Genomic DNA, 12,404 nt, shown 5'->3' with positions numbered 1-12,404 from the left:
GATATATTTAAAACAGAGGTCGATAAGTTCTTAATTAGTCAGAACATCAAAGGTAATGGAGAGAAGGCAGGAGAATGTGGTTGAGAGGGATTAAAAAGTCAGCCATGGTGGAATGGTGGAGCAGACGCAATGGACAGGCTAGCCTAATTCTGCTCCTATGTCTTATGGTCGTCGACAAGGTCAGCATTTATCATCTATTCCTAATGACCCTTGAGAGCAGTTTTCATGAGCTACTGCGGTTCTTGTAGTATTTCATTCAACTCCTCAGCCTGGACTCAAGGGCGAGCTATCACTGCAAAGTATGTAGCCTTTGACTTGCAGTTACAGCCACACTATTTATGTGGCAGGACTATTTACACCCAGTGTATGTTCATGGTCCCCTGCGGCTGTAGCCTATCCACTTCAAAATTCAACATGTTGTACATTCTGAGATGCCCCTCTACACACCACTGTTGTAATGCAAGGTTATTTGAAATACTGTCGTTTTCCTATCAGCTTGAACTAGTCTGGCCATTTTCCTCTGACCTCACTGATTAACAAGGTTTACACCAACACAACTGCCACACACTGGATTTTTTTGTTTGTTGTTTTGCATCATTCTCTGTAAACTCCAGAGACTGCTGAGCATGAAAATCCCAGGACATCAGCAGCTTCTGAGATACGCAAACCACCCTGTCTGGCACCAACAATCATGCCATGATCAAAGTCGCTTAGATCGCATTTCTTCACCATTCTGGCATTTGGTCTGAACAGCAACAGGACCTCTTGACCATGTCTGCATGCTTTTATGCTTTAAGTTGCTGTCAGATGATTGGATGATTAGTTATTTGTGTTAACGAGCAGGTGTACAGGTATACCTAATGAAATGGCCAACAAGTATACTTTCCTTTGTTATGGTGAACCACAGGAAATCAACACGGAGACATTTGGCAATGCCAATGCCATTGACTGTCAGGTGTTGGTGGTTAGACCCTATATTGTAAGATGATTAGCTAGCTCTCTGTGACATGCCCACTATGCAGATTTCAATTCTTAATGCAACCAATTTGCTCGTATGGTTTAGGGAAGAATATTTCCTGTCCCTATCTGTCCTATTAGCGTCTGCATTCCCCACACCACACCTCCTCATAACTCTCTCAAGGAGTGTCAGAAAACAACTTGCTTGTACAATGGCATTCGAGGATCAGCAGCAAATTTTAGAATTGGTAATGTTGCTCAAATTATAATGAATAAAGGAAATATTAATTTGTGACATGCTCAGAAGGTATAGAAATAATCAGCTGCCCGTGTACAGTTAAATCATCTGCACTGATTTGGGTAACAGATGTTAAATTTGCTTGAAACGTAGCCTAAGAAACTATAATGTTACAAAAGTGCTTTATTCAGTTAGTCTGAAAATAAAAGTAACTGAAATTGGTCATGAATCAGTGAGGTAAGAGTCTGGCCTTCCAGAAAGGGCTTCTGGTAAGATGACAGCACACATGGACACTGCAGCTTCTCTGGGTCCAACCAAAGACACAATTGTTCGTCCTTTATGTCTATTTTCACAATTGCAAGACATTGCTAGGTATTAAAAACACGAAATACTGCAGGTCTGTCCTGCTAGCGAGTCGCTGGATAGCAGCCGAGCCGGACCTGTTGCACATCATGTCCCCTGGAAGCGGCGCTGCACCAAGGCAGAACGCAATCCATTCGTCTTGGATGTTCTTGTGCAGGTGATTGCGAGATCCTGTTGGACATTGCTAATGTAGAGTACTGCAAAGTCTGATTCACTGATTCATTGGCAAGAGCGACAGTGGGGGATCTGCGTGGCTGCGGTCAATGTGTGGGCCAAGCCTCTGGGTTACCTGTTGCAACCACCAAGGAAGGAGGTGTTGGAACTGGATGTGTGCCATTGGATTCCATGCTGGTCCCTCCTGTTGGTGATGTCCTCCAGTGTTCACTCAGTGGGAGACAAGCTAAACTGCGTTCGTCTGCAACTACACTACGCAATATGAGGAACTGCTGGGGCCTGTTCTTGCAGAAACATGGCTCCAGGACAATATCCATGCACCATCAACCTGCAGGTCATGACACTCAGGGACTTGGGCTAAATAATTTTTGTAACTATGTTATTCTGTCATGATTATACGTGCTATATGTGCTGTGTGTAACTTTAGGTTCTGTGTTTTGCACCTTGGCTCCAAAGGAACATTGTTTTCTTTGGCTGTATACACATGTATGGTTGAATGACAAACTTGAACTTCAATTTCATTCATTTGATCAGTACATACCATTGATCTGTTTTGTCACCCTCACACCACTGACCAAGTCAACCATCTTTGAGTCATTGATAAGCTCACCATTCAGCAATTACCAATTCCTTTAACTGTCCTTATAGGACTTAGGTCACAGATTACTCTAACCATCATTTGTTTGGCTTTACTCATGTCATTAATTAGTTTTACAGTATTCATCTCAATGATTAGTCAATGCGTTGGTTAGATTTACAGTTACTGATTAGTTTATCCATCTTCACCGCAATGATTAGTTCAATTGTCTTCATGTTTAGTTTATCTGCACTTGTCATCACTGGTTTACAGCAGAGGCTTACAATAGACATGTCCAAATTAGTTTTACAGTACTCATAGTTAGTACTCAAACCATGGATCAGTTTTACAGTACTCACACATCATTGATCAGCTTTTTGGTGTCATTCCAGGTCACTTCCAGCAAGTTAATTTCTTTCTCAGCTTCCCCAGCGAGAGACCTGTCCTTCTCGGCAAGCTGTTTAGCTTTATCCATCAGCCAATGCAACTCATGTTGCTGGGAGTTCAGATCTTCCTCCAGCTGACTGAACCGCCTCAACCTGTGTAAGAACAGGGTAGCTTCCGGTTAGTACTGGGCACTTCCCCAAAGCCCAGACCTACTAACTTGCTTTAGTTGATGATCTTCCTCTGCACTGGAATTCCAATAAACTGTGTGACAGAGCCAAAGAAGAGGCAGAAAAGATCCGCTTTGCAGGGCTTGAATTAAAAGGGAAGGTCGGATAGGCAAGGACTGTTTTTCCTGTTGTGAAGGAAGTTGAGGAGTGAACTTAAAAAGAAATATAAAAGCATTAAGGTAGATCGTCACAGTCTTTTTCTCAGGACAGGGCAGTCTAAAATTAGAAGCGTTGGTTGAAGGACAGAGGAGAAAGATTTGAAGAGGATTTCAGGGGGATGTTTTTCACACAGAGAATGGTGAGGATATGGAATGGGCTACCGGCAGAGATGATAGAGGTGGGTGTGAGTTCACTCTTTTAAAAAATCATTTAGATGGGTACATGGATATGAAAGGCCAAACACAAGCAAATGGGACTAGCTCAGATGGACATCTTGGTGGCATGGATGATTTGGGCTGAAGGGCTTATCTCCATGCTCTATGATTTTCATTCCACCCACAAACCCCACCCACCTCCCCGCTCCAGGTGCTCCTGTTTTCTCCTATACCCAGAAGATGTGCTGGTTGGTAAATTGACTGTCAACCATAAATTACCTTGAGGAATGGGTGGGTGGGGCAGGAGTCAGGGATGTCAGAGGAGGGGAGATGAAGGGCATAAGAAGGAGTTTACAGGGAAAAGAGCTGGGAATGAGTCTTAATGGGCTCAATGGCCATCTTCCATATTTCAAAGGAATGTGAAGAATTAGTACCAATCAGCCCTGAAAACATGTTTCCTTACGTGATTCCTGAATGGCCATCCATCCAGATTATAATCCTCATCCAAAAGGAATACTTGAATTACGTACTCTGAACCTCACCTTCACAATTTATTGATGCAGTTACTGTTGTAATGTTGGAGGTACAGAAGACAGCAGTGATAATCACCTGGTCTTGGTGATGTTAATGTCACAGCAACCACCAGCCTGGAAGCCATGGATAATTTCTGATCTTTGATATAGTTGTGCAGACGTCTTGTACCCAATTTACAGAGTGGAAAGGGTCTCTACTTAAAATTTCTTCTGAAAGGGCAGCACCTCCAGTAGGGAGAACACTTCCTCAGGATTGTCAGGTCTCAGTATTTATGCCCATGGCACCGTATGGGACAATGAACTAACAACCATGCAATTCAGAGGCAAGAGTCCACTCAACAGAGGTCTGGCTGGCCTAATGTAATGATTCCCCTGTATCAATGATGGTGAATCCTTGAATCATTCCAAAAATAAACTTTTGAATTAATTTTAAATCTATTTCAGCCTTTCAAATACAGGTATGAGCAAGTCTTATCCATGAAACATACACAAAATGCTGGAGGAACTCAGCAGGCCAGGCAGCATGCTGAGTTCCTCCAGCACTTTGCGTGTGTCGCTTGGATTTCCAGCATCTGCAGGTCTGCTCGTCTTGACCCCGAACCTGTCTTTGTAAGTTAACTATTAGCACTAATAGAATTTTTCACTGTGCTCTCCCTAAGGTCAATGTAATTTCCTCAACAACTGTGTCTGAACTGAAATCCAAAGCAGAATCAGGTTTAATATCACCAGTGTATGTTGTGAAATTTGTTAACTTTATGGCAGCAGTACAAAGAAATACATGATACAGAAATATAGAGAAAAAACTGAATTACATTAAGAATATATATCTATTAAATAGTTAAGATAAAGGAAATAGTATAAAAAAAGCAGAATAAAGTAGTGTACGTGGGTAGATCCAAAAATGCTCTACACAAGCAATACTTAACTTCCCTTTGCTCTCTGATGATGGCCAATATTGCAATGGATTTTGTAAATACTTTTAGTTAATTGGCTTTCACGTGGATTTCAAAATTCTCTACGGCTCCTCCGTTTCTTGCCAATAAGACAAGTGGACAAGTGACATGTGGCTAGATGATCCCACTTCCAGTTTCATTGCCAGAAGTCAGTATATTCCCTTAGTCCACGTATCTTTGTGCTTCCTGATTCCACCATACAACTAAATAACTCTCACATAGTGTCATGTGGAAATGGGATATGCAGTGCGATATTTGCTAAGAGCTGTGACCCTTAATCCCTCTTGAGATCCTTGAGATTCACACTGTCACATACAGCCAAACAAAGCACATATCCCCAACACCGTCTCCAATTACCAATCCACACAGATGAAGCTGTTTGCTGACCAAAATGCCAGAAAAGTACTAAAAGCTTTCAGTAGAGTAAATTGAAGAGGTCCCAGTTTGGAAGATGACTTCAGTGGAACCACTGCAAAGTACAACATGCTTTTATTGTGCTTTTGAGCTACAGAGAAGGAGCAAGTCTGTCCTTCTTGATGGTTTTTAGACCAGTACAGCACAATCAAGTCACAGAAACAGACAATCAGTTCAATCTGATCTGGTTGAGGAAATGGGCAGACATGCAGGAGCACTGTCTTCTTCAAATTGTGCCCCAGGATCTACATAGACATCTGACAAAGCAAATGTGGTCCTGGTTTCACACGTTATCCGAAAGTCAGCACCTTCAACATTGCACCACTCCCTTACAAATGCACTGAGGCAGTGGCATGGATTATTTATAATGTGATTGTGTCCTCGACTTCTCAGTTCTGGAAGCTATTTGGGAGGTTCTGAACTCATGGAGGATGCTATTTAAAAGTGTGCTCTTGCATTCTTTATCCCGCGCAAACCAATTACCAACAAACTCCATCAAAAGCAAAATGTGAAATCACCCACAGAATTCCATTGGAGGTTAACGACTGTATAACGATCCATGCAAAGCTTACATTGAACGCATTCTTTCCAGGAAGGTAAAGTGAGATGACTCAATAGACATTTAAAATAAATCAACGGTCAGCTTATTGAATTGAACTGAATGTTCCAGATTTGCAGTCTTATTCCGATGCCGTACATTTGATGAATTCCAATTTCACTTTATTTCAGGTTGAGTCAACCAGCTCACTGTTGATGACAGGGTAAGTGCTACAGTGATCTCTTTTGGTCTTTGTGGAAGTGGTGAAATAAACTCTGTGTGTCAGAGTTATGTTTAACATGCAGTCCAATCCAATGGCCGAAGGCAGCATGAGGTTTAAGTCCCTCAGGCTTAGATTCACGGCACATCGCTGTTCCACGGCTCCTGACTGCTCCTGCACAGCAAGGCAACCCAACGGGACAAGGTTCACAAAGGGTTATCTTAAGGGGACATTAAGCTAACTCGCTTTTCAACAATTTGGAACTAAACACAAGTGGTATGAACTTTGTTGTTTCTAACTGCTGAAGAGATTACTCTGGAAATTCATTTTAGAACTCTGTTTGCCCATTTGTGTCCACAGCCCACATCCAACCCCCCCACTACAGCCCCTTCAGTATATTCACCTGAGTTGCAAAGCTGGTACATTCAGTTCTTTTAAACCCTCGTGGTCTGCCCTTTCTTCAATGTCCTCGATGCTCTTCAGCAACTGCTCCTTGCGCTCTTTAAATGATCTCCACAGGGAGTTAAGTGCTTCTGCCTCACTTTGTTTGGTTCCCAGGAGTTTCTGAGCAGATTCTAGTTCTGCCTCGAGTCCTTCTGCCAACGCCCTACAGGAGGTCCTCGAGTCTGATCCTGTGGCCTTCAGATGGCACTGGGCTTTGCTGATAAGTGCATCAAGGGCTGTAGCCTGTAATTCCAATTGTTTAATGTCTGGAGTTACGTCACCCAATTCCTTTTCCAACAGCTCTGTCTTCACTCTGTCCCAGTTACTTGCCATCTCAACAGTCTTTATAATCCGGTGGAGAACGTTCCCTGCAACTCTGTGGGTTTCCAGGAAAGAAGCCAGCTGTTTGAGGACCTCTTTCCTCCGCTCAACAACCTCATTGGCCTCCTGGAAGAGCTGAAAGCACTCCTCGGTCCTACTGTGGAGACGCTGGTCCTGTGGCTCACTGGTGGAGCACAAATGGTCCACCTGGTCCCTCAGGCTTTGCTGCTCGGCACGCTGCTGCTCCACGGCTCCTGACTGGTCCTGCACAGCAAGGCAATGGGATACAGGTTACAAACGGTTAACTGACAGGGACAGGGTTGCAAAGGGATGGAATCAGGCAAAGGTTAACTAATGGTCTTATATTTCCTCACAATATACCATGGAGTTTATGCTGGCTCCCAGTGCAATCCAATTGCAACTCTCATTTCCCTTCACACATCCATTAACAACAAAAACCTTTACATTTTCCTTCCATTCTGCTATACCACAGACAATATAGAATAGCAATTAACCTATCAACCCTTATTCCTTTGGGATATGACAGGAATCCAGAAATCCCAAGGGAATCCACAGAGTCAAAGGGAGAACATAGAACATAGAATAGTACGGCACAGTACAGGCCCTTCGGCCCACAATGTTGTGCTGACCCTTAAACCCTACCTCCCATATATCCCCCCCACCTTAAATTCCTCCATATACCTATCTAGTAGTCTCTTAAATTTCACTAGTGTATCTGCCTCCACCACTGACTCAGGCAGTGCATTCCACGCACCAACCACTCTCTGAATAAAAAACCTTCCTCTAATATCCCCCTCGAACATCTCACCCCTTACCTTAAAGCCATGTCCTCTTGTATTGAGCAGTGGTGCCCTGGGGAAGAGGCACTGGCTGTTCACTCTATCTATTCCTCTTAATATCTTGTATACCTCTATCACGTCTCCTCTCATCCTCCTTCTCTCCAGAGAGTAAAACCCCAGCTCCCTTAATCTCTGATCATAATGCATACTCTCTAAACCAGGCAGCATCCTGGTAAATCTCCTCTGTACCTTTTCCAATGCTTCCACATCCTTCCTATAGTGAGGCAACCAGAACTGGACACAGTACTCCAAGTATGGCCTAACCAGAGTTTTATAAAGCTGTATTATTACCTCGCGACTCTTAAACTCTATCCCTCGATTTATGAAAGCTAACACCCTATAAGCTTGAAATTTCCAAGCTTCACACAAGTGCCACCAGTGGTCAAGATGAAATTCAGGTTTGACCTGACTTGAAACCCACGTTGCCGAGACAATACTCCCATGCAGGTTAGACCTCTGTCACAGAAGCTCAGACCCTGGGAGGAGTTTACTCAGCCTGTCACATCCATTCTAATCCAGGTCTTCACCCACTGTAGCCTTGAGGATTATCTGTTCTATACTGGAATGGGTCTCAAATGAGGTCATTAATTTAAAACAGCCCAGGGCTGAATGGGAATACTACAGCCACTCGTATCCCTGTCATACAGCTGTGGTGACCTGGGTTCGATTCTGACCTTGGACGCTGTCCTCATGGAGTTTGTCATTTTTCTCTGTGACAAAATTCCTTCTGTTGGGTCAATGGCCAAAAGGCATGTTTGTGGCTACTATAAACTACGCCTGTGTAGATGTGTGGTGAGAGAACTAGGGAAGAGTTTAGTTTTGTTTTAATTAGAGATAGAGCATGGTAACAGGTTCCCGCCTAATGAGCCCATGCTGCCCAATTACATTCTTGTCACCTACTAGCCCATTATCTTTGGAATGCGGAAGGAAACCAGATCACCTGGAGGAAACCCATGCGGTCACAGGGAGAATGCATAGACAGCAGTGAGAATGAACCTGGGTCACTGGCACTGTAATAACATCACACTGACTGCTATGCTATCGAGCCATCCCCAATGGGCATGTGAGGGAGAACATTCTGAGGGGAAATAACTGGGTGAATGGGATTGCACCAACTGTTCTGATAGCTGATGCACCAATCAGTCTCTTCTCTAGCTTAAGAACGTAAGAAAAAATGCTTTACTCTTGAATCCTTCAAATACTAACAATACCCTCCTGCGCCTCACTGGTGCATCATGTGGCAACCTTGCCGTTTCTTTTACACTAGTCTGTTTTACAGGGCCGAGTTGCTAGCTCGACACTCAACCCAGCATAGATAGAAAGAGTGTGAGGAACCGGCTGAATTCAAACCTGGAACCACTCGCCTCAAAGTCTGGTGCGGATACCACTTCACCACTGGCCGTCTCCTACAAACCGGGTTAAAATCAATGCCAAGAATGCGGGCACAAGTTGAGACCACATTCAATACTTTGTGGATTACTTTTGTATGTATAACCCGTCTTCTTAATCACACCACGTCAAAAGCAATCATGAATTTTAGGTTACACTTACACACACGCTACCTGACAGAATTTTGCTCGGAAGCAAGGTACAAAAAAATGTAGGCCAAACATTTGCCTCTGCCACGATCTCACTGCGTGTTAGTCATCTGTTTCATTCCTCTGAAATCTTCTCATTTAATCAGTGCCCACAGTAGAACCGCTAACATGTAACCTCCCTGCAGCCCACAGCACAAATGATGTGTATTTGTGAGAAACAATAAAGAGAGAACAAGTAGATTTATGGAGCATTCACTTCAGCCTCAGAGTGTCCATGAACATCCCACACTGACAATGAAGCACTGATGGGGTCCAGCCACTGCTACCACTTTGTCTGCCTGCTCTGCACTTTGCTCTGGAACTGCAACACTCCATTTTGCATTCTATTCTTTGTGTACTTATGTACTTGTGCCTGGATGGTACACGAAACAAAGCTTTTCACTGTATCCTGTTGCACATTACTATATGTGTAACAACACAGGCTACCACTGTCTACATCCCCTCCTTGCCCTGAACCTACCATCCACACCTCCACATACCAACCTCTATCGTCCCGATCGTCACCTCCCCCAGCCCCCACCTTCCAGCAACTCCCCAGTATTCATGGACCCACCTTCACTATTGAGCAGGTGAGAAGGGATCAGGGCTCAGACACAGCAAAGCATTGAGACTGGATGATGTGACTCTCCCCCCCCACCCCCCCTTCAAGGTCCTGAAGGAGAGCGCTGAGCAGCTGTGTGGAGTTCTCCAGCATATTTTCAATCTGGTTTCAGTGTGGAAAGGGTCCCGACTGTGTGGAAAATATCATGTGTGGTCCCAGTACCCGAGAAGGCCCAACCAAAAGTCTTGAATGGCTGCTGTCCAGCGGCCCTGACCTCACACATCATGAAGACCCTAGAGAGGCTGGTCCTGGCTCACCTCCGACCCCTGGTCAGATCAGCCCTCGATCCCCTGCAGTTTGCCTACCAGGAGCACATTGGAGTTGATGATGCTGTCGTCTACCTGCTGAACAGAGCCTACTCACAGTTGGATGAGCAGGGCAGCACCGTGAGGATCATATTTTTTGATTTCTCAAGTGTGTTCAATACCATACAGCCCTCATTGCTGAGGGAAAAGCTCCTGTTCTATGTAGGTTGGCACTTCCATTGTATCCTGGATAATAGACTACCTAAATGTCAGACCACAGTTTGTGCAGCTTCAGAGCCGTGTGTCAGGCATGGCTATAAGCAGCACTGGGGCCCCACAGGGGGCTGTATTGCCTCCCTTCCTGTTTACCCTGTATACATTGGACTTTAGATACAACATTGAGATGTGTCATCTGCAGAAATTCTCTGATGTCTCAGGAATAGTTGGGCGTATAAAGGGAGGACGGGAGAATTAATACAGAGCCACGGTGGAGGAGTTTGTCAAATGGTGCAAGCTGAATCATCTACAACTCAACATCAGTAAGACAAAAGGGCTTAGGAAGACTAAGCCTGCACTGCTCCCTGTTACTATTGATGGTGAGGACCTAAAAGTACTTGGGGGTGTACCTGTATGACAGACTTGAGTGGATCACCAACACAGAGATTGCATACAAGTAGAAGTCTCCTCAGGAATAGTTGGGTGTATAAAGGGAGAATGGGAGGATGAATACGGGGTCCTGGTGGAGGACTTTGTCAAATAGTGCAAGCTGAATCAGCTGCAGCTCAATATCCTGAGGAGACTGAGGTCTTTCGGAGTCCGCAAGCCTCTTCTTCACATGTTCTACCAGTCTGCTGTTGCCAGTACAATCTTCTATGCGGTGGCATGCTGGGCAATGGCAACAACGCAGGCGATGGCAACAGGCTCAGTAAACTGATTAGAAAGGCTGGCTCTGTTATAAGAGTCAAACTGGACACACTGGAGGCTGTGGTAGAACAATGAATCCTCTGGAATATCCTGGCAATTCTGAATATTGTTTCTCACTTTCTGCATGCCACCTTGGCTAAACAGAGGAGCACTTTTAGTAATAGACTAAGATATCTGCACTGCCTTTTGAGGTCATTCTTACCCTCAGCCATTAGGCTCTATAATGAGTCAACCTATAGCCAGGGAAGTAATGACATCCTCCTGTTAGATTGTATGTGGAAACTTACTCTTTCTATTTCTCTTCTAATATTTATATCTGTGCACTTGTAAGGCTACGGTGACACTGTAATTTCCTTTGGGATCACAAAGTATCTGTCTGTGTGTTTGGGAAAACTTGAAACAAATTTTACACAGCCAGATTCAACTTAACCGTTGATGAAGCCAGTCGTTTTCGAATACTAGTTGAAGATCAGGCTCTGAGATCCTTAGAATTTGTCAAAGAGGGCAGCAGGAATTCCACTTGGCATCCATCAATTTTTGCCTCCCTCAGCAGTGCACTGGAGAATGTGCTCAAGGCTCTGGAGGGGGGCTGGAGCCCATGACCCTCTGACTCGGGTGCCAGCATTACCACCAAACCATGTCGGCACATCTTCTAAGATGTCAGAGATACAAAGTGGGGTGAGGATACCTGAACTTGGGCAGAGTTCACTATGACTCCAAGATAAAACACAGGTGCACTCGTTCACATAACAATTACCTGTCAGGATAGCCCAGCGGTGAACTTATACGGTGACTAACCTAAAATTCACGAGTTCAAATTTCATTGCAGCGGATTATGAAACCAAATTCAATAAATGTGCAAACATGGACCTTTTTGTAAAGAATTTAACAAAGTTGCATTCCCAACATTAGCCCAAAGAAATAATGATAGTTCAGAGTATAGTTAAGAAAAGTCTAGGACTGAAATCAGGTCAAATTGCCATTGGCAATTTCTGTCAAGGCCTGGACTTTGCAAATTATATTCTCTAATTTTTATACCAGATGTAGGGGTAAAACATTACGAAATGTTTTGACGACACAGCAAGGGGGAGAAACGCTGCTTCCAATGATGAATAGAAAGTAGTATATGAATCAATGTATCAGTCTGGCTGCCCACATTGTTCTAAAACTTCATTGATGAAAACTAAGGATCTGCCGTGTTAATACCTTTAAGTGATTTAAAGCAGGCTGCAGATCCGTCGGATTTATCTCCGAGGTTGACTGAAGGCCACTCAGAAAGCGATCGACCCAGTAGGAAAATTTTAGCAGCGACTCGTCAAACCGCTGGTGCTTCTCGATTGCCTCCTCGAAGGTGCGAATCCTGTGGAACAAAGGAGCATTTCATTGCCAATTCTCAGGGGAGGAACACAACTGCTCTCTTGTCTGCTTACTGAATAGCACCAGCTTGGGAACAAAGCCTCACATACACCAGACAAGGCAAGGACATTGATTTCCCTCCTTCAGAAGTCTTTATGGA

The 12,404-nt window shown here is 44.2% G+C and overlaps 1 protein-coding gene across 1 annotated transcript in view; it reads right to left on the bottom strand.

Annotated features, from left to right (window-relative positions):
• Positions 1-12,404, bottom strand: part of LOC140730671 (nesprin-1-like) — a 626,730-nt gene that overhangs the window by 453,305 nt on the left and 161,021 nt on the right. Inside the window, 3 exon segments of the mRNA XM_073051428.1 lie at positions 2,669-2,848; positions 6,299-6,924; positions 12,095-12,248. Coding sequence (XP_072907529.1) covers positions 2,669-2,848; positions 6,299-6,924; positions 12,095-12,248 — 960 coding nt within the window.

The sequence above is a fragment of the Hemitrygon akajei genome, chromosome 7 (assembly GCF_048418815.1).
Source record: "Hemitrygon akajei chromosome 7, sHemAka1.3, whole genome shotgun sequence".
Classification (NCBI taxonomy): domain Eukaryota; kingdom Metazoa; phylum Chordata; class Chondrichthyes; order Myliobatiformes; family Dasyatidae; genus Hemitrygon; species Hemitrygon akajei.
This window is presented reverse-complemented; position numbering and strand designations above follow the sequence as displayed.